General features: G+C 40.7%; 1 protein-coding gene across 2 annotated transcripts in view; it reads right to left on the bottom strand.

The window, feature by feature from the left end:
* LOC103706190 (MADS-box transcription factor 23-like) overlaps positions 1–23,154 on the bottom strand; it is a 41,235-nt gene extending 18,081 nt beyond the window's left edge. The window contains exons 1-2 of one of the 2 annotated variants that reach the window (XM_088721536.2): positions 22,889–23,154; positions 22,521–22,758 (exon numbers count right to left, since the gene is read on the bottom strand). In XM_088721536.2, the coding sequence (XP_088577662.1) occupies positions 22,521–22,702 (182 nt within the window). In that variant the 5' untranslated portion in view covers positions 22,703–22,758; positions 22,889–23,154. Of the gene's footprint in view, positions 1–17,811; positions 19,051–22,520; positions 22,759–22,888 lie in introns of those variants that run through there. The other variant, XM_088721537.2, reaches the window with a different exon arrangement.
* Positions 23,155–23,371: the final 217 nt, after the last annotated feature.

Here is a 23,371-nt window from a genome sequence, read left to right on the forward strand (position 1 = left end):
GGCCTGCCCTCCAGCTACATTAATATTAATCAAAGAGAGAGATCACCAGCATGAGGCCACGAGGAGCCCACAGTGCATCGCATGCTTCAAAATGTCGTATTCCGACCTCTCGAGAGTCATTGTAAAGCTTAGAACCTGCTCTGCCTAAACAATCTGTTATACCTATGGGCAATGAGCAGTTCAACCTGCTTATTCAACAAGTGCAGGCGCTAACCACGGCAGTCTAGAGCCTGCAGTAGGCAACAACATGATCAGAGTAGGTCTAGCCGGAGTCTGGCCAGCCCAGCCACCATTCTCAGTCACCGGCGCACCGCATGCACCTAGTCAGCCACAACTATCGATGCTGAGACTCGGAATGATCCTCCAGAGTCGTTGCACCCAGAAAAGCAGTCTTGGTCGGGATAGAAAATAGCGTGCTCCGAGCCTCTTGCCCCCTTACTATGTGGAGGCCCTGCCCCACCGAAACTTTGACCTTGATAGGAGAATTGAGGAGATAGGCCGGCAGATTCAAGCCCTTAGAGGACAATATCTGAGGGTGAACAACGACCTTAGCTTCTTCCTAGAACTCCCCTTCAACAGGCAGATCATAAAGAAACCGATCCCACCTCGGCTCAAGATGCTCTAAGTAGAGCCATACGACAGCATCTCTAATCCTCTAGATCATCTTGAGAATTTTAAGGCTCTTATGATGCTGCACGGAGCCATCGACGTCGTGCTTTGCAAGGCCTTTCATGCAACCCTGCACAAGAAGGCTTGGTTCTGGTTCTCCGGACTTCGGCCCAAGTCCATCCACTCCTTCGAGCAGCTCGTCCACCTCTTTGCGATACACTTCGCCTTCATCCGAAGACAACATCGCAGCTCAAATGCACTGCTCGACATCAAGTTGAAGGAGAAAGAGTCCCTCATGGACTATATTGGCCGCTTCAATGGGGCGACGTTGGAGGTCCGTGACCTAGATCAATCGATTACAATATCGGCAATGAAGGGCACTTAAAAATTAGGTGTCAACCAAAAAGAAGGAAATGAAAACCTTCTCTACCAAGAAAAAATAGAAGTATGGGGAATAGAGCATGTCACCAAGTCTCCTTATAGGGAACCAATACTCGATAGTTACTTTTTTAATTGCTTGATTGTTAATGAAGACCTCCAAGATGCATCTTTCTTGAGTGTAAGCAGAGTTGGTACTCCACTTGAGCTTAAGCTCCCTTAATGAAGCCCTTTGTAGCCATCCTTCGGCATGTTGCTTCAGGTTTTCATGTTTAGTGGGAAATCTGTGATAGTGAGGAAGATGTTACAATAGTAGTGCTCATGGGACTAAATCAATGGTATGTTCCATATCCCTCTTGGGTGGGAGACCTCCTGATAAGTCCTTAAGGACCACATCCTCGGGGTCTAAGGCCTTGTTTGCGAGAGATATTGGCAGTAGAGCTTTTAGAAGTAAAGCTGTTGAAAATAAAGCTTTCTGAAGTAGAGCTTTTATAAAAAGTTGTTTGCTATTTGGTAACTACATTTCTAAAATATTGTGTTTGGTGAACAAACTGAGAAAGTACTTTTGTATGGCAAAATTACCATAAAGAACATTGCATAGTATTATACAACAGAGCATAATAAAAGATAACATATATTAATACATAAATATATGATATAGTATAATATTATTGTAATGTAATATAATATTATTATAATATAGTAATATAATATTGTATACTATAGCATAATAATTTAATATAATATTAAATTATTTAACATAACATATTAATGTATTATGATATAATGTAATATAATATTATATTTATAGTATAATACAATAATAGAAAATAAGAATATCTTTTTTTGCACGGAAGGGAGTTCTTTGTTAGGGCTCCAGCAGATTTTTAGGTTTATAAAGAGACAAAGTATATAATTGTTATATTTTATTATAGATATTTTGGTCAAAAAAATTGCTTTCTGACAAAGATCAAAATAGCTTTTTTGGAAAGCTCCAAAATAAAGCTTCTTTCAGAAAGCTGTTTTTAGTTTTTTGAAAAAGCTAAAACAGCTTTCCGAAATTTTTACCAAACACTTTCATCTAAAAGTATTTTTGGAGGGCCAAAAAGTACTTTTTGGCCCTCCAAAAGCTCTCCCAAATAGGGCCTAAGAGCTCTTGGATCTCTAGTTGATACCCCTGGTCAGCTTTAGAGGGTATCTCAGATTTTAGCTACCAATGACAAGGTAAAACTAGCTTTCTTCTCCTTGAATTATCAGAAGGAGAGAACTTGTGTTTCAACAGTTTTCTTCTTCTCTAGATTTGGCTTCCTATTGAGAGTGAAGGTATAGGTATTATCTCGGTCAATGATATTGTAATCAAAAAGCCATGGATACCTATGAAGGAGATTGCTAACTTTCATGGGGATGACATCAAACTAGACTTCATCCTCGAGCCCTTATTGATTTGAAGAACACTAGGCATCCGTGATTGACCAATATGGTTTAGTCTTTGACTAGGAAAACTCACTAATACGTAGTGCTGTAGATGGTCATGAGTCCAAGATTGTGCTTAGGCTCCCTAAAGGCCATATTCCTACTATTGCCACTGTTGATGAGGAAGATGATGTGCTCTTGGCAAGCAATTTGATGGTGGATGATGTTGCACCTCCAATCCACCTTTGCTTCCTTCGGAAGTCATAAGACTTGATGAAGAATGAGGGTGGGCTCCTCATCATCCATAATGGGCTCATCCTCATCAAGTTGCTAGTTCTGTTTGTTATAGCAGCAATATCTATGCATCCAGTTATCAGCATTGAACTCCTGTCGGAATTGTATGACTTGTGGTACTGCAAGTTGCAAGGCTAGAAGTGTCATCGATCAGGCCAAAATATCTTGTGAAGAGGCCTAAAGTTGCCTTATGGTTTTGGTGCTCACAGCCATTTATTTCTAGAGACACTCAAACTTGGAGTTGATGCTGTTGTTTGGGTCCATGTTTTCTCAAGCCTTTTGTTGTTGGCATATTGTTTGATAGAGTTTGCAGCTATTGCAAAGGTACATGCATAGTCTTATGCATGGCTAAAGTCTATACCTGCAGTAGGCGAAGCTCCTATCTATTGATTGGATACGATAGTGAGGAGGTTACGATTGGGGATCCATGATGAAGTTGCTGCAGTCAGATACCTTCTGATGATGTGCTGGTTAATGCTGTCGAAGACTCAGATGACTGGAGTTGCTTTTGATCTGATAGTGGATGCTGACCATCTGTTGGCATTCCGAATGCGAAGATTATGCATCGATAGGGTTCTAGAGGTGAGAGTGCGGCTATCGGATACTTGAGGTGCATGCAAAACCTAGTTGCAGTAGAAAGTGAACTGGTAGTAAGCATGGGGGTCAGGGTGTGTCTATTGCCTTACCATTGACTAAGTTAGGCAGCTAATGCAAGACTATAGCAAGGAGTGATGTGGGGATGCATGCAAGTGGTCGAGGAGTCGGGATGCACACTACTAGGTTAACCTAGTAGGATTGCCACAGCCTCTTCCACTCTTGACGGGTTTAAGGATGCTCATCGTTCTCAAACACTCAACCAGAAAACTAACAAGCAAAGGAGGAATTGCCTAATAGCTCCCTTCTAACAAGAAGAAAACTCACGTCAGGTACCCTAGAAGTATCTAGTACTATGTAATTTAACGGTCATAGACCTTGTTAGAAGGTGGAACTCGATCAACTATTTGAGACAAAATCCAGTTGGTGAACTAGATAAACCCTTGGGTTCTAAAATCCAACTCCAAGTAGTACATGTTATCCTTTTCAGAAACAAGCCAACTGGGCCTGTCCTAGTCCAAAGTCGGCTAGCCAGCCAGGTTCAAATAAATAAAAAAAAGGAAGGGTGGGCGCACGTGCAATGAAGAAGACTCCTAATGGGAGTCTTCTTCCTTCCGACTTCATCGGAGGAATCCAATGTCGAGGCAGATTCCGACCTCCTCTAGCCTATAAGAGACTCCTCTAATCTTCTCTTCCATCCCATAACTATCGGCGAGTGGGCTGGGATCCGAGGACAACCGAGCCAAAAAAATTTCTGTTCAGCTTTGTTTGGGGTTGAATTCAGCCGACGAGCTACTGCCGCCAGCTGCGCTTCACTGCCCCTCATCGGTGCCTGCTGCGTCCTTGCTGGACCACGACCACAACAACCACTGGTCCACCCTCTTCCTTCATCCTTTGTTTTGCCAAGAAATAAGAAGAAAGAAAGAAGAGAAGAAGAAGAGGAGGAGAGAGAGAGCCATCTCTCTCTAATTTCTCTCTCTTATTTTCTCTTTCTTCTCTCTCATCTCTCTATTTCTCCTTGTAAACGGAACCTATGGATCTCAGAGTTCCCATCCACTTGTTCTATAGACTTGAGTTGTCTCTCACAAAGAGATTCTAAACCGCTCTGGCGCGACCGACCACCCCATCCTGTTGAATGTCCTTGAAACCTTCATTGATGAATCATGTTGATTAACCTTGATCCTAATCGAGTCCATACTCTATGATTTATTGATCGAATCGCTCAAGCCTGACCCACCTAAAATCGTCGAACGCTATCATTTGGTTAATCATCCTATTTTTCATTATTTTATTTCAATCATCAAACAAAATTTAATTTCACTTTTAATATTTTTTAAAAGGGTTAACTAAATTACCTAGTGAAGTTTGACGGTCTAAGATGAAAGAGATAGGTAGATTTTACACTCCTTATTATTTTTAATTTTTTTTTATTTTTTGGGGTAAATCGACATACGACCCTGTGATGTAGAACCACTGCAAGGGAAGAGGAGAAGAAGGAAGAACAAGGGAGGAAGAAGGAAGAAGAGGTTATAGAGACGCAGGAAGAAGAAGAGAAGAGGAGGACGAAGAAGAAGAACAAGAGGAAGGCTAGGGTTTTCTCATTCAATCATCAATTTCTCATACATGAGAGGGGTGGTCTTTATATATGTTGGGTTTCCCAGTGCCCTAGGGCGCAGCGGAAGATATGGGATTATAAAATTTTCTTATAAAACCCATTATATGAAACCCTAATAAGCCAAGATCGCCTTAACAGTATAACCAAATAATGTAGAAAATATAATCTTGGTATAGAAGAATACCTATCACGCTATATCCAATATGTCTGAAGATGTCCTAAGGTGCCCAAATGTTCACCCTCCGATGTTGATCCACACAGGAATGGGTTCAAGACTCTAGCTCCACCAAAACTTGATTCTAATTGTTCAATCCTTCCAAAGGATTTAATTGGCTGATTTTTCTTCACTTCCTTCTTCCTTTCTACCTCTAAAACATTCACTAGCCTTTTTGTCCTAAAGAAGACCCTCTTGTCTTGGGTTAGGACAAAAGAGAGAGGCTTGTAAGAAAGAAGGGATAAGGGAGAGAGAAGGAGAGGCTTTTTCTTGGATGATCTTTAGAACCCCAAGGCACCTCCTTATTTATAAGAGATGGAGGGATGCATCATAAAGGGATGCATCCCATCCACACACCTCATCATGATGAGGCATGTGCCAAGAGATGCATCCCATCATGATGGGGTGCTAAGGAGAAGGGTGTATCAACTTCTTTCTCACATCTCCCTCTTAAATCCTGATGATCCAAGGGCCCAAATGCAGTGAACCAAAGCCAATGGTCCAGATCTAGGCGCCATCTAATGGTCCAGATCAGGGCATCATCATCCAGGGTGCCATCCAATGGTCCAGAAGCAAGATGCCATCACCGATGGTCCAGATTCAGGCGCTGAGCAACGGTCCAGATCTTTCATCCAGAGAGCCATCCAGTGGTCCAGATTCAGGCGCTGAGCAACGGTCCAGATCTTTCATCCAGAGAGCCATCCAGTGGTCCAGATTCAGGCGCTAACCAGTGGACCAGATCCTTCATCCAGGAAGCCATCCAATGGTCCAGATGAAGGCGCCAACCAGTGGACCAGATCCTTCATCTAGGAAGCGATCCAATGGTCCAGAAGTGAAGGCCCTATCAAACCCAATCCAATTGGGTTTAACCAACTTAAAGAAAACATTAAACCTAATCAAATCAGGTCTAATTAAAGCCAAATGGGTTTCAACTCTTGGCTAACCCATATTAGGTCATGATCTAATCATATTAGATCAACCAAATCTAAGAATCATATTCGAATTTAATTTGAATCAGGAGCTAGGGTTTGCAACACGTGCTAGCATGTTCATCTTGCAAACATGATCTAATCCAATTAGACTCTTGATCAATTCCCTTGTGTGTGACCCATTGGGTTCCTTATCTTAGCCAGCAGTAGGTGCAGGTGCAAGTTGACCTAACCTGATTAGAATACCTCTAATCCAATTTAGGTTCAATTTAGTGCTAAACCTGACTTAGCAATCAGAACCTTTCTGATGCTTTGATCTAATCAAACTCTTTGATCCGATCAACCCACAAGACATGATTGACGTCTAGCAACGTATCATGTCTACCCGGAAGATGAGGAATGTATTGGACAAATCCAAACATACCCTTCAGTGGCAAGTTACTGTACAATTCAATCCCTCAGTCATACTACATCCTGAATAAGTGCTCGAGTATGGATCAATATCAAACTCAATCACTTATTCATGTCTCTCTCAATCTTTTATATGATAATTCAAACAATGAAACATTAGAAACTCTTTCTAATATTCATTTTGCTTTGATCAAAGGCTTCGTGAATCATCATAAGATTAGAGTAAGTAGGATGTTACCTTCTCTTACTAGAAGTGACTGATTCCTTGTTGACCTACTCACAACCTTCGTACAAAATCCACCATATCCAGAATACCCCGTACACAACGCAATGTCGTGAATGAGGGTAAACCAAAATATAGCTTCAAGTGCACAAGGTATCATGGTGATCTCAGGTCTAAGGATCACTTGCACAACTCCCACTATGAGAACCATCTTTTGATAATTAAGTAAGAATCCATAAGATGTTCTCATGGCTGGTCATTTCAGTGAACTCATTCCTCTAATGAGCACCCACATCTTTGTATTAGTGTCTCACACAAGTGATTGTGAGATCAATCACCCTCTACATTGAGCATACATAAGATGTGCCAGTCTTTCCGGTAATATTGATCCCCGACTCAATATACCAATTTGACTGGAAATATTCTAAATTAGGATTTTAGGATTTTAGGTCTCACTGGTATAATCTCATCATAACCCTAAAATCAATGTCCTAATTTATGGGGTTCATCATCCAATAATAAAATAGATAAGCAGCAAATGATGAAACACAATGCCTTTATTGATATATAGCGAGTGTCAAAGTACATGATTTGGAGGATTACAAAGAGAAACCCATCAAATGATTGGCTTATAGGGCATCTACTCTTTCAATCTCCCACTTGCACTAAAGCCAATCGCCCTTATATTTTAACCCCATACAATCGAGGTGACGATTGAATTGCTGCTGTGGTAGAGCTTTAGTAAATGGGTCTGCTATATTGTTCTTTGTGTCTACTCGTTCAATCTTGACGTCTTGTCTTTCGATTATCTCTCGAACAAGGTGGAAGCGTCTCAAAATGTGCTTGGATCTATGATGAGACCTTGGTTCCTTAGCCTGTGCAACTGCTCCAGTGTTATCGCAATAAACTGGGACTGGTCCGACAATCTCAGGAACTACACCCAGCTCTGTGATGAACTTCTTCATCCAGACTGCTTCCTTAGCAGCTTCACTAACAGCTATGTATTCTGCCTCAGTAGTTGAGTCAGCTACAGTTTGCTGTTTGGAACTTTTCCAACTCACAGCTCCACCATTCAAAGTGAAGATATATCCAGAGATTGACTTGCTATCATCTGGATCAGATTGAAAGCTAGAATCTGAATAGCCTTCTAGTTTCAATTCTGATCCTCCATAAATTAGAAAAACATCTCTAGTCCTTCTCAAGTATTTGAGAATGCTTTTCACAATTTTCCAATGATCCTCCCCGGGATCTGCCTGAAATCTACTTACCATACCCAAGGCATAAGCTACATCAGGCCTGGTACATAACATAGCATACATGATCGACCCTACTGCCGAAGCATAGGGAATAGAACTCATTCTATTCCTCTCTTCAGTTGTCTTAGGAGACATCTTCCTAGAGAGTTGTATGCCATGTCCTATGGGTAAGAAACCTTTCTTACTTCCATCCATGCTGAACCTCTTCAGCACATTATCAATGTACCTAGACTGGGACAAACCTAGCATCCTTTTAGATCTATCTCTATAGATCCTTATACCAAGTATATAGGATGCTTCACCCAAGTCTTTCATGGAAAATTTCTTTGATAACCAAGTCTTGACCGATTGCATCATTGGAACATCATTTCCAATGACCAATATATCGTCCACATATAATATCAAGAAGACAATAGCACTCCCACAAGGTTCATCTATATTTTTAATGAAGCCAAACTCTTTGACTATCATGTCAAAATGGATGTTCCAACTCCTAGATGCCTGCTTTAATCCATAAATGGATTTCTTAAGCTTACATACTTGATTTGCTCTCCCTTTTGAGACAAATCCCTCTGGCTGTGTCATATAAACCTCTTCCTCAAGGTGACCATTAAGAAAGGCGGTTTTGACATCCATCTGCCATATCTCATAATCATAGTATGCAGCTATAGCAAGCATAATCCGAATAGATTTGAGCATAGCTACTGGCGAAAAAGTTTCATCATAATCGATACCTTGTTTTTGCCTGAAACCTTTTGCCACTAGCCTGGCCTTGTAGGTTTCTACTTGGCCATCAGCTCCTATCTTCTTCTTGTATACCCATTTGCACCCTATTGGAATCACTCCCTCAGGTGCATCAACCAAAGTCCACACTTGGTTTGTATACATAGAATCTATCTCGGATTTCATGGCGTCTAGCCATCTGTCAGAGTCCCTACTCTTGACAGCTTCCGAATAGGTCAGAGGGTCATCGTTATCAATGATGTGGGCTTCATCATTCTCAATGATAAATCCATACCTCTTAGGTGCATTTCGCACTCTTTCTAACCTTCGGAGAGGAGTAGTGTGTAGTGGTTGTACCTCTTCCATGGGTACATCTGGTTGAGGATTATTATGTGTCTCACCTTGTAGGTCTTGAACTTCATCAAGTTCAATTCTTCTATCCTTGCCTTTTTCTAAGAAAAACTCTTTTTCCAAGAAAGTGGCATGCCTAGCAACAAATACCTTTTGTTCGGTAGGATCATAGAAGATATATCCTAAACTGTCTTTAGGATAACCTACAAATATACATTTGTCCGATCTAGCACTTAGCTTATGTCCAAAATTTCTTTTGACATAAGCATGACAACCCCATATCTTAAGATACTTAAGATTAGGTTTCTTTCCTTTCCATATCTCATATGGAGTGCTAGATACAGACTTAGATGGTACTCTATTTAATACTAATGCAGTAGTTTCTAGGGCATGTCCCCAAAAGGAAATTGGAAGATTTGTGAAGCACATCATGGACCGTACCATATCTAATAAGGTACGATTCCTTCTTTCAGCTACACCATTTAATTGTGGCGTATATGGAGGTGTCCATTCAGAGAGTATACCCTTTAATTTAAGATAGTCTAAAAATTCACTAGAAAGGTATTCTCCTCCTCGATCAGATCGAAGGATTTTAATACACTTTCCAGTTTGTTTTTCGACCATACTTTGATACTCTTTAAATTTATCAAAGGCTTCGGATTTATGTTTCATTAGATACACAAAACCGAACCTTGATAAGTCATCAGTAAATGTGATGAAGTAAGAGTATCCATCTCTAGCTTGAGTTGACATAGGACCGCACACATCAGTGTGTACGAGTTCTAACAACTCACTTGCCCTTTCTCCATGTCCCGAGAATGGAGACTTGGTCATTTTACCCATAAGACAAGATTCACAAGTTCCTAATGATTCAAAATCATAAGGGTCAAAGAATTTATCTTTATACAACTTATGTAACCTTGTCTCACTAATATGACCTAATCGGTAATGCCAGAGGAGGGTATTATTAATATTTTCTCTTTTTCTTTTATTATCTTTGCCAATATGAAACATAACATTATTAAGACATAATACTAAAAGACCATTTTCCATAGTGCCATGACAATAATACTCATTAGATAAAGAAATAGAGCAACCATTGCTCTTTCCATTTATTTCGAATCCTTTCTTAAGCAACAAAGGAATTGAAATTACATTTCTAATGATTTTTGGCATAAAATAACAGTCTTCTAGCTTCAAGAACTTTCCGGAGGGTAGCTCCAGTATGTAGGTGCCAACAGCTTCAGCCTGGATGGATTCTCCTCCAGCGCCATATAGCTCGAAGTCACCTTTCTTCAGACTTCTAATTTTCTGCAGTCCATACAAAGATTTGCATATGTGAGAACCACAACCGGTATCCAATACCCATGAATTAGAATCAGAAGAACTTAATGTCATATTGGCATGTAATAAAAACATACCTTTTGATGCAACACTTGCATCAGGCTTCACACTTGCAAGAAAGCTCTTGCAGTTCCTTTTCCAATGCCCCGTCTTGCCACAGTGGAAACAGGTACCGGGTCCAGAGATTTTCTTTCCCTTCTTCTTTTTGATGCGACTCTTAGGGTTTAGTTTTTTCTTTGAACCCTTGTTGCCCGACTTCTTCTTTGAGCTCTCACCAACAAGAAGGATCGGACCCTTGTCCTTCTTGATGTGAGACTCTGCTGTTTTCAGCATATTTAGAAGCTCAGGCAGGGAGGAATTCAGTTTGTTCATGTGATAATTCACGACAAACTGCGAGAATGAGTCGGGTAGTGATTGCAGGATCAAATCCTGACTGAGCTCACTGTCCATAGCAAAACCAAGTTGACTTAATCGAGTGATTAAGTCTATAACCTTTAAACAGTGGTCTTGCACAGATGATCCCTCGATCATTCTAGCACGGAACAACTGTTTAGATATCTCATATCTAGCAGTTCTGCTCTGCTCACCATATAACTCCTTTAAGTTAAGGAGTATGGAGTGAGTATCCATGCTATCATGCTGCCTCTGCAATTCATTATTCATAGAAGCAAGCATGATACATTTGACAGTCAAACTATCATTTTTCCACATACGATATGTGGCCAATTCCTCCTCAGTTGCATCTTCCCCTGCTGACCCTAGGTCAGGGGTTTCAAGAATGTAGGAAAGTTTTTCTTGTGTGAGAACAATCTTTAAATTTCTCAACCAATCCACATAGTTGGGACCAGTCAATTTGTTTGTATCTAAGATACCTCTAAGTGAGAGTGAAGATGCCATTTTTGCAGAATTAATCTATAATTACAAAGAACACTAATATAAGCAGACCAATCATGATGACATGTATTCAATCAGACAAGGACTTCTATCTAATTGTTACTCCCACTATTTTTATCGAATGTCATAACCCTCAAGTATGATGAACGAGAAAATACTAATTTTCTTAGTGGGGTTGAGATCCAAATTCCTTATAAAAGACCTTGTGGGAATCACAACAAGCCCTTATAAGTTCAAAGGTAGGAAACTCTTTCCAATTGTATCCCATGCAATTCCCAACTTTATTCTGTCCTCTAGCACACATATAGTCTTGTGGGAATCACAACAAACTATTGTGTCTAGTTAAGTCAAACCCTTCATTTTTATACAGTCATATTTGAATAATGCTGCCCTTGTGGGAATCACAACAAGGCAACATATTAAAATATGCCATATGCATCATATGCACCAAGATATTACAATATCAATCCCTAATACTAGCCTTGTGGGAATCACAACAAGCTAGCGTAGATATTGACATAATAATATCTAAGCATGAAGGAAGGACCTTTATAGTGTTATATCAGCAATTAGCTTTTCCATGGAGGTCAATCAAATAGTTGGCCAGGTAAGCAGATGGGAGGCTCTCCTTACTTAGTAAGGTCCTAATTAAATAACCACCTGTAGCCTCTTTCCTAGACACCAACTTAGTCAATTGATTCAGAATGGCTCAGCTTAAAGCAATTAACACTACGACTTAATTATGAATTTAGTGAGGGCTTTCAAATAATAGTATCTTACTAACATTAAGCTCAACCATAAAGGACAATCAAATAATTGGCCAGGAAAGCAGGTGGGAGGCACCCCTCACTCAGAGAGTGAGGTCCTAATTAAGTAACCACCTGTGGCTTCCTTCCTAGACACCAACTGAGTCGATTGTTCCAGAATGGGTCAGCCCAAAGTTTTCATACTACTATATTGGTCTCATTGCATATTCTATAATTTAGTACTAGCAATTATACTGTGCTACAACATGAATATAACACTATCTCATAGCATAAACTAATCATGCATACAAACAACCTAGCTATCTCATAGCATCAAGATAATAGCATGTATTATCATTTGGTTAAACTAATTAAGGGTGGCTCTGATACCACTGTTGGGTTTCCCAGTGCCCTAGGGCGCAGCGGAAGATATGGGATTATAAAATTTTCTTATAAAACCCATTATATGAAACCCTAATAAGCCAAGATCGCCTTAACAGTATAACCAAATAATGTAGAAAATATAATCTTGGTATAGAAGAATACCTATCACGCTATATCCAATATGTCTGAAGATGTCCTAAGGTGCCCAAATGTTCACCCTCCGATGTTGATCCACACAGGAATGGGTTCAAGACTCTAGCTCCACCAAAACTTGATTCTAATTGTTCAATCCTTCCAAAGGATTTAATTGGCTGATTTTTCTTCACTTCCTTCTTCCTTTCTACCTCTAAAACATTCACTAGCCTTTTTGTCCTAAAGAAGACCCTCTTGTCTTGGGTTAGGACAAAAGAGAGAGGCTTGTAAGAAAGAAGGGATAAGGGAGAGAGAAGGAGAGGCTTTTTCTTGGATGATCTTTAGAACCCCAAGGCACCTCCTTATTTATAAGAGATGGAGGGATGCATCATAAAGGGATGCATCCCATCCACACACCTCATCATGATGAGGCATGTGCCAAGAGATGCATCCCATCATGATGGGGTGCTAAGGAGAAGGGTGTATCAACTTCTTTCTCACATCTCCCTCTTAAATCCTGATGATCCAAGGGCCCAAATGCAGTGAACCAAAGCCAATGGTCCAGATCTAGGCGCCATCTAATGGTCCAGATCAGGGCATCATCATCCAGGGTGCCATCCAATGGTCCAGAAGCAAGATGCCATCACCGATGGTCCAGATTCAGGCGCTGAGCAACGGTCCAGATCTTTCATCCAGAGAGCCATCCAGTGGTCCAGATTCAGGCGCTGAGCAACGGTCCAGATCTTTCATCCAGAGAGCCATCCAGTGGTCCAGATTCAGGCGCTAACCAGTGGACCAGATCCTTCATCCAGGAAGCCATCCAATGGTCCAGATGAAGGCGCCAACCAGTGGACCAGATCCTTCATCTAGGAAGCGATCCAATGGTCCAGAAGTGAAGGCCCTATCAAACCCAATCCAATTGGGTTTAACCAACTTAAAGAAAACATTAAACCTAATCAAATCAGGTCTAATTAAAGCCAAATGGGTTTCAACTCTTGGCTAACCCATATTAGGTCATGATCTAATCATATTAGATCAACCAAATCTAAGAATCATATTCGAATTTAATTTGAATCAGGAGCTAGGGTTTGCAACACGTGCTAGCATGTTCATCTTGCAAACATGATCTAATCCAATTAGACTCTTGATCAATTCCCTTGTGTGTGACCCATTGGGTTCCTTATCTTAGCCAGCAGTAGGTGCAGGTGCAAGTTGACCTAACCTGATTAGAATACCTCTAATCCAATTTAGGTTCAATTTAGTGCTAAACCTGACTTAGCAATCAGAACCTTTCTGATGCTTTGATCTAATCAAACTCTTTGATCCGATCAACCCACAAGACATGATTGACGTCTAGCAACGTATCATGTCTACCCGGAAGATGAGGAATGTATTGGACAAATCCAAACATACCCTTCAGTGGCAAGTTACTGTACAATTCAATCCCTCAGTCATACTACATCCTGAATAAGTGCTCGAGTATGGATCAACATCAAACTCAATCACTTATTCATGTCTCTCTCAATCTTTTATATGATAATTCAAACAATGAAACATTAGAAACTCTTTCTAATATTCATTTTGCTTTGATCAAAGGCTTCGTGAATCATCATAAGATTAGAGTAAGTAGGATGTTACCTTCTCTTACTAGAAGTGACTGATTCCTTGTTGACCTACTCACAACCTTCGTACAAAATCCACCATATCCAGAATACCCCGTACACAACGCAATGTCGTGAATGAGGGTAAACCAAAATATAGCTTCAAGTGCACAAGGTATCATGGTGATCTCAGGTCTAAGGATCACTTGCACAACTCCCACTATGAGAACCATCTTTTGATAATTAAGTAAGAATCCATAAGATGTTCTCATGGCTGGTCATTTCAGTGAACTCATTCCTCTAATGAGCACCCACATCTTTGTATTAGTGTCTCACACAAGTGATTGTGAGATCAATCACCCTCTACATTGAGCATACATAAGATGTGCCAGTCTTTCCGGTAATATTGATCCCCGACTCAATATACCAATTTGACTGGAAATATTCTAAATTAGGATTTTAGGATTTTAGGTCTCACTGGTATAATCTCATCATAACCCTAAAATCAATGTCCTAATTTATGGGGTTCATCATCCAATAATAAAATAGATAAGCAGCAAATGATGAAACACAATGCCTTTATTGATATATAGCGAGTGTCAAAGTACATGATTTGGAGGATTACAAAGAGAAACCCATCAAATGATTGGCTTATAGGGCATCTACTCTTTCAATATAGACCTTACATATTGACCCAATTATATAAACCCAATTGACTAGTCTAATAACAAAACAACTGACTAAATTGACTTGACTAAAACAAAAGCAAATATTGCAATAAAAGAAAATGACTCGGACTCAAATGGATCCAATCCGGGTCTGACTCAATCCCAAAATAACTGACCAAATTGACTTGACTAAGATAAAAGCAAATAATGTAATAAAAGAAAATGACTCGAACTCAAATGGACCCAATTAGGGTGTGACTCAATCCGTAAGCTCAGGATCATCTGAATAAAGGGCTCTGATGTCCCCATCAACTCCTCCTGGGTGAGAAAAACTCGACCCCATCAAGTACAGATTTGGCTGGCTGTCGTACTGCTCCAGAAGATCGAGGTCAAGGCGCTGCAACTGGGCTCTAAAAATTTACATTACGTCAGACTTTGATGGACCTTTCCACCGAACAAGGTAACATTGGTAACCACCATTCCTGGTTGACATAATCTACTCATCCAATATATGTTCTAGTTGTTCTCTGTGTGTATGAAATTTGGAAGGTGGTGGCTCAATAGCATATAATGGGTCAGGGTGATCAACATGGGCAGGTATATCAACAAAGGGGTCCAAAACGGCATAAATGTTATCTTTTTGTATAGGACTAAATCTTCAATATTAAATATCGCACTAATTCCATAGTCATCAGAAAGATCCACAACATAGACATTCGAACGAATTTTTCATAGAAATTCAAACGGTGCTGTACTACAAGCTTGCAATTTTTCGAACGTTTCCGAAAAAAGTCGTTCAATCCTAATTCTTATCATGACGTAACTTCTTTCACTTAACTCTTTATAACGTCCGTGTAAATCAGCAAGGGATTTATATTTTAAGTTATTAAAGTGAATGCAATTGCTGATTTCTTGATACAATGAATATGGATGTGATGCAAATGATTGTGTAAACTCAGAGACTCTATACTGATGAGACATAAAAAATAGGTCTATGGGTTGCCTAGGTTTGTAATCTCAACCATCGATTCATTAAATCTCAAGTCCTAGTATATGCATTCGGGTTGAGCCTATGATGTGGAAGGTTAGGCAGAGATACTCCGAAAACTAGAACAATTACGTGTTGGATATCACGTATCGGAGAAAGTGCATCTGGAAGATCATCAGGGGCTACATCATAAAACTCCTCTAGAAGGAAAACTATTACAGAAGAATGTTCAATGTTGGACTTTGCATTGGTATCTTGAGCTACAAGTGCCAACTCAGGTGACTAGCTCTCAATATCTTTCACTACCTCTTCCACAGTAGTGATGTGAAGTGGCTTGGTTGTACTTAGATCAATAGTTTCCCTTTGGAAATCATTTTGAACAAAATCTAATCCTGTGGGTTCGTCTTCAAAGTCTTCTACATAGTCTTCTATATCTAGTTCATAAACTTCTTCGACATATTCGGTCTTTTGGGTCCCAACTTCTGATTCAGTAATCAGGTAAGTCTTGCCAGGGCATTGGAGCATGATGTGGCCAGAATTTTGGCACCAGAAGCATTGGGTTTGGCTTCGAGAAGGAGGGTTGGAACCTAATATTCCTTTTTTCTTATCAGTTGAAGGGTTCGGGCAAGCATCGGGAAGGTCCTAGTCGATGCTTGGGTTAGGTCGGGCTGATTAGGAGGATTGAAAAGCGGTCTACGTTGTGGGAGATAATTTTGGTTAGGTCGAGCTCCTGGGGCCAATAGTCAAGGGTCGATGGGCCTCACCACAGGTAGTCTTAAGAAACTATCTATATCTTGAGCCAACTGGTATGCTTGGTTAAGAGTAGTAATCTCTCGAAGGACTAGTTCTTTCTGGATCTCCTCACGGAGTCCTGCCTGAAACCTAGAGAGGGTAAGAGTCTCCTCTTCTATTGCACCGCACTTCATATGAAACTCCTCAAATCGTGCGATGAAATCAGCAACCATCGATGTCTCTTGAGTTAGCTTCTGCCACCTACCCATAAGGCATTGTCAGTATGAAAATGACAGATACTTCTCATTTAGCTTTTCTTTCATATCCTCCCATGTAGTTTTATGAGGAAGCCTTTGGGTCTCACATATATGTTCAACATTATGCCAGTACCAGTGACCAATAAGCTTCATTTTGCCAAATCGCACTTTTTTATCGTCAGTTATCTCGTTCCACTCAAGATAATTGTCCATGGCGGTTCTCCAATCGAGATACACGCTTGGCTTGGGTTGACTAGGAAAGGTAGGGGCCTCTACTCTTATGGTACGCAGCAGCCTCTCATCTAAATCGCGCTGGTGATCGGGAGGTGGTTGGTTCCTAGGAAGATGGGGAAGGGCTACATGTGGTGCAGCCAAACCAAATTTCGGTTGTACTGCAACGGGTGTTGGCGGTTTAGGGGTCCTAAAATTTTGCATGAGCTCATGGATCTCTTGTTTGAATTCCTCGTTTCCAGCCCGCATGGTAGCGAACTGTTCCATGAGAGATCTCAAAACGTCGAAATTCATGGTAGGTACAGGGGTTTTAGGTTAATTGAAATAGTACTTCCTATCACTATGAGTGGGCATGCAATGACAACACTAGGTGATGATGTGAAATGCAGTGTCACTAATGGAACCCTAATAAATATAATGCAGTACCAAATTTGATGCAGGACAACCTACTAATGCAATCTATTATGATTTTAGAGATCAGTAAGTTTTCATAAGAATAACATAAAGTTTAAATGTTGCTGATTTTTACTTCGATTATTCAGAAAAAGGATTAAGATTATTCAATTTAAGAAATTAGATTGCAATCAAGTAGTACAGTTATTCTAATCCTAAATCAATCTGATCGAAAAATATTGAGAAACGTCTCGTTGCTAGGGTGTGTTAATTTAATATCTAGATTTTAAAGGCGAATAGGATGGGTTTGAAAGTAAGGGTTCTATGTTCTGAATTTTGACAGCAAAAGTAAGTTTCAAGAATATGACCATCATGCAAGAGAACTAGAACATAATTAAATGAACAAGCTAGAAAAAGTAAAAACCTATCACCTATTGGAAAGTAAATGGTCAGAGTCGTTCGCTCGTGGCTTCTCAAGCAGTGGAGACGTCATCGGACGCAGCGCAGAAACTCAGTGGTGTTGACGGTTGAATCCGGACTGTTGCACGATTGAAGTGGACGCCGAGGAGAGATGAACGGCTGGAGGTTGAAGCTGTGGAGAGGGGAGTGAGGTGCATTCGTGGGCCTACAACGCCTAAAGGGCCTACGGTTTTGGTGTTGCGGGTGGGCCGCAGGTCTGCTTGGGTCTATTTGGGCCCGCTCGGTGACTGAGAAAAGGGGGGAAATGGATCCCGAAAGAGGGGGGGTTTTGTGGTGCTGGAAGGGCGGCCGAGGGGGCTCGAGTGAGAGGAGAGAGGGTGTTTGGGAGCTAGATGGAGTGGAGGGAATGAAGAAGACGAGGGGGGGAAAAGGTGGAGGGGCAGTGGGACTCGGCGGTGGCTAATGGAGGAGGGAGCGGTGCTGTGGGCGGCGAGCAAAGGCAGAAATAGCAAGGCGGCAAGGGCGGTGCAGCATGGGAGGTGGGGTTGCGGCAGATCTAGACGGCAGCGAGGCTGGAGGGGCGACGGCCGTGGCGGCTAGGGTGGAGCGGGGCTTCACGGGCGGCGACAACAGCGGGTGAACAGAGGTAAGGGTTTTTTTTTTGTGTGCAAGGCACGTGCTACTATTTTTTTTGACTCTTTACGAGTTCGGATTACCGGGCGCAACCCGCTCCGATACCCATTATCTCCAGCACGTGCAGATCACGTGCACCTTTTTTTTTTGTGGATCCGGGTTACTGGGTTGTGGGTAATAGGTTTAAAACTTATCCGTTACCTTGACTTCTTCTTCAACCTCTCGACGGATTCGGGAGGACGTGCCGACCTCCTCGGCAGCGGCTGCGGAGACAAACTGTGGTTGCGGCCCCAGCGACGGAGCAGCGGCGGAGAGGGGCGGCCAGTCACGATGGCGGCTGGTTCTTCTTCGGGACGCGACGGTCTCCGACGGTGAACCAAGAAGCGATGGCGTCATTGTGAAGGCGGCCGCGATTGAAGGGGCTGGTGGCGCTGTTGGCGTTGTGCATGGCCGTGGAAGGTGGGTGCAACGGTGGATCTAGGGACTCCTTCCCTGTTGAAGCCGGCAGCTGTTACGGTGGGCCTGAGACCACCGGTGACTATTCTCCTTGGGACCCAAGGACAGTGATGCAAGAAGAGAGGTGATGCTCTCTCTCCTTTTGGCAATGCGGGTTGAGCGTGGCCCTTCAACACATTCCGATGTTCACGGGGTGGGGGTTATGGTGAAGAACTCGTGCGGCAACCTGATACGCAGGATCGAAGGCTGCTCTGCCATGCACCAAGGTCCGTTGCTTTGGCATAGAGGCAAAACACGACTCTGATACCAAGTTGATGTAGAACCACTGCAAGGGAAGAGGAGAAGGAGGTAGAACAAGGGAGGGAGAAGAAAGAAGAGGTTATAGAGACACAGAAAGAAGAAGAGAAGAGGAGGAAGAAGAAAAATAAGAGAGAGGCTAGGGTTTTCTTATTCAATCATCAATTCCTCATACATGAGAGGGGTGGTCTTTATATAGATCTTACATATTGATTCAATTATATAAAACTAATTGACGAGTCTAATAACAAAACAACTGACCAAATTGACTTAACTAAGATAAAAGCAAATAATGCAATAAAAGAAAATGATTCAAACTCAAATAGACCCAATCCGGATCTGACTCAATCCCAAAATAACTGACTAAATTGATTTGACGAAGGCAAAAGCAAATAATGCAATAAAGAAAATGACTCGAACTCAAATGGACCCAATCCGGGTATGACTCAATTCGGAGGATCATGATCATTTGAATGAAGGGCTCTGATGTCCCCATCACCCTGCCAGTGGATAATAGTAGTTGGCATATGACTTTGCCAGCGGATAATAGTAGTTGATATGACTCTGCTAGTGGGTAATAGTAGTTTAAATTCGATCCTACCAATGGGTAATAGTAGTTGGTATTTGTCAATTACGGCCCTGTCATAGGTATAATAGTGATCTTAGCATTTAGTCTAAAAGTAGCAGTTTGATCAATGATATGGTTAAATGGTAAATAATTTATGAGTTTATTTATGCTATACATTAGAACCATATTTATGAAATATGAATAATTTATGACTTGATATATTGTACTATGAAAAACTTTATTTTGTAATATATGTTATTCTCTTTAAATTATACATTAACATACAAAAAACTTATGCTTGATCCAGTAAGATAGTGAAAAGTTTATTTACTAAGCTATGTCGCTCATATACTTCTATTTTTATTTTTCTTTCTCAAGACGAATAAGATCAGTAGGGATGAAGGTTTGTTCAGGCTTGGCATTCGTCCTAGCAAGCTTGGCAATTTTGTAGAAGGATTTTAGTATTTTAAATTGACTATGAATTTGTAATCAATGATTTTCAGAATATTGAGGATTATGGGTTTAGTATTTATGTTTAGATTTAGATACTCGGAACTAGTATTGCTTGCATGTAAGGGATAATGAAATTGGATTCTTATTTATTCTATTATATTCAAGTTAGATTTGAAAGCTAAATGTAATGTTGACTTTGTGTTATCGTGGGTTGTACCCCTCAGTAGCACGGCCAGTCATGCTCTGGATCTGGGGTGTGACAATCCTACTTGAAGTCAAATTAAATTTTTGAAAACAGATTGAGATCAATTTAAATTCGAGTAAAAGAAATTTTGAAAGCACAGCTTTTATCCAAATGAATCTAAATCAAATAAACTTTAATAAACCCTATTCTAAGTATGTAAGCATCACATAAACTAGCAAGATCAAAAAGAGAAAACCATTAGCAATAATTACTAATAATTAACCTCGAAATGACACAATCTCCTCTCATTTGATCTCAATAACAGCTTTTCTGTTATCTTTATGAACATGAAATTCTGAACTATTACTTCTATACTGCTTTTATGAAGTTACACGTAGTTCTATGTAATGTTATATAAATATCACATCCAGAAATTTGTGTAGGCAGAGAAAATGCAAAATACAGTAGTGCATCAATACCACTCGAAGGAGGTTTTATTGCAGAACTGAACATAAATTTCTGAATGTGCCCTCTTCTCAAAAAAAAAAAAAATTGAGGGGAAAAAATTTCTCAATGTGTCAGATCTGATAGTGAGGTGGACGCAAGGGAAGAATAAACCTTGGACTATTTGATATTCTGACATGGTGGCCGCTGCACATCGCACTTCAAAACGTACAAAATATGGGGAGTGGAAAAAAACCATATCAATAAATGCATTATGGACAAGTCCACAATGGCACTACGTGAACCTGATGTTAAATTCGTACCGTACTTTAGTTGCATCTATTTAAGAAGACGTATCCGCAAGAACAAAATGCACGACGACAATGTGAGCCACAGCTTAGAAATTATTGTGCGCGACTTCGGAAGACAGCAAGCCATATACAAGCATCTAACCATCACCATCCCCCTACTTCTGGATCTAAAAGTTCAGTTTTTATTAAAATAATTTGCTGTATCCTGCGAAAATTCTTATGTCTTGATGCTTGTTGCCAGCAGTAGGAATATGAGAAGTAAAATATTTAGTATAGCTTTACCCTGGACTTCGTCTTTTATTCTCTATATATGTTCAGCACTACCCACATATTCAGTAATTACATCTCATCATGCACATGTGAATGAATGATTTAATCTAATGAATTATTCTTTATCTTCCTTAACATCCAATAGTGTACAGAACAAGATGATTAGTGGTTATGTTTAAATACAAACATGGATGGAACATTTATCATGCAATATTTTTAGATTTATTGGGGGAAATGAGAAAGTTGGAGAGATGAATAGTCTCTCTCAAATGTCTATAGGAACTGCCAACTTGCTATATGTTCTTTTCCAATCCTAAGAAGCCCATGACTTGCACTTTGTTGTTGTTTACAAACTTAGCCATGGAGAACCTCGCAGTAGGCTGACAATTGACATTCATTGGACCAACACAATTTTGTCTGACTTGGTACTCTAGAAAAGCAATACAATGCCTCATAACATGGAAATGTAGAAGACGAAGTTAAATTAATACATCATACAGACTCGAAGTATTTGAGAAATAAGTACAGTAAAAAAAAAAAGAAAAGGAGTCAGAGAGAGAGAGGGGGGGGGGGGTGTCTAATGAAAATCTAAGTGGAAGATAGATATATGAGATGAGGGGTGGTTGTCACAGAGAGAGAGAGAGCGAGGGGGGGTTGTCTAATGAAAATCTATTTCGAAGATAGATATATGAGATGAGCATATCAAAGCCTATGAAAATGAATCTTGGTAACATTGTCGGAACCATGAATAAGAAAGCTACAAAAAGGAAATGGCGATTTCTCAAAGGAAAAAGGGAAAAAAGAAGTGGGGGGAAGATGCACCGTTCCTGTTTTCCTCTAGTTCATGCTTTAAACCCTACCACCAAAACCAACCAGGCAAAGAATGATCAAAACTACGAACCCGACCACCTTTACCAACATGTCGGACAAGTCCCATCATCTTTATCGTTGCCTTATAAAACTAGTCTTCCATAGGTTAGAATTACTCCGAATCCATCCATGCATTAGCAGCAAGATCTTTTAAGAAAGGCCGATCGAATTTGTAACCATGTATATCATGTAAGATGAGATAGAAAGTGCGTCGAAAGGGGACTAAGAAACAACCTGGTGCTGGCGAAATCGTAGAGCCTGCCAGTGCTGGAGAAGATGATGAGTCCAACCTCGGCATCGCAGAGGATGGCGAGCTCCTTGGCCTTCTTCAACAGCCCGTTCCTCCGCTTCGAGAACGTCACCTGGCGGCTGGTGGAGTTGTCAATCCTCCGGATCACAATCTTTCCTCTCCCCATATTTCTTCTCCTTTCTTTCTCAATCCACCTAAAACCCAATATCTGGTGTATTAGATCTGGCGATGGAAAAATAGCAAGAAGGAATTAAAAGGAGAAGAGAGAGAGAAAAAAAAAAAAGACGAGTGGCAGAGAAAAGGAAAGCAAGAAGGTCGGAGAGGAGATCTAGTGGAGATATTGAAACCTTACTTTCCTGGAAGACGAGCTTTCTCAATGGCTGCCCGGAGTTTGAGCCTCTCTCTATCTTCCTTGGCCTAGGAAGTGGATGGTGTCTTTCCTATCTATCCTACTATTTTATACACAAAAATATAAAAGAAAGGAAGAGGGTGGCCAAGGAAGAGTTTGGTTCTGGAAATTAGATCCTAGACCCGGTCTACTAGCTCAGCTAAATTTTCCACAAAGAGCTATAGTATTTACCAAAAAATAAAAAAAGTTCAAAATAAACCCAACCCAAGGATGCTCCTTCTCTTCTTGTCTGCCACATTATTTATTAGTTCCAATGGAGGAGGAGGCTCGCTGCCACCATCACTAATACCACTACTAAGCTGCGCCACTTCTAAAAGGACGATCTCATGGATATGGAAGAGTACTACATTCTCGTCTACATGATTCATGGCTGCAGAAATGATATTAGTGGACCTTCCAAACCATGCTTTGACTCTATCCTCTGCT

This window comes from Phoenix dactylifera, chromosome 5 (assembly GCF_051530095.1).
Source record: "Phoenix dactylifera cultivar Ajwa chromosome 5, Ajwa_hap1_PhDact_Kaust_v1.1, whole genome shotgun sequence".
Taxonomy (NCBI): Eukaryota; Viridiplantae; Streptophyta; class Magnoliopsida; order Arecales; family Arecaceae; genus Phoenix; species Phoenix dactylifera.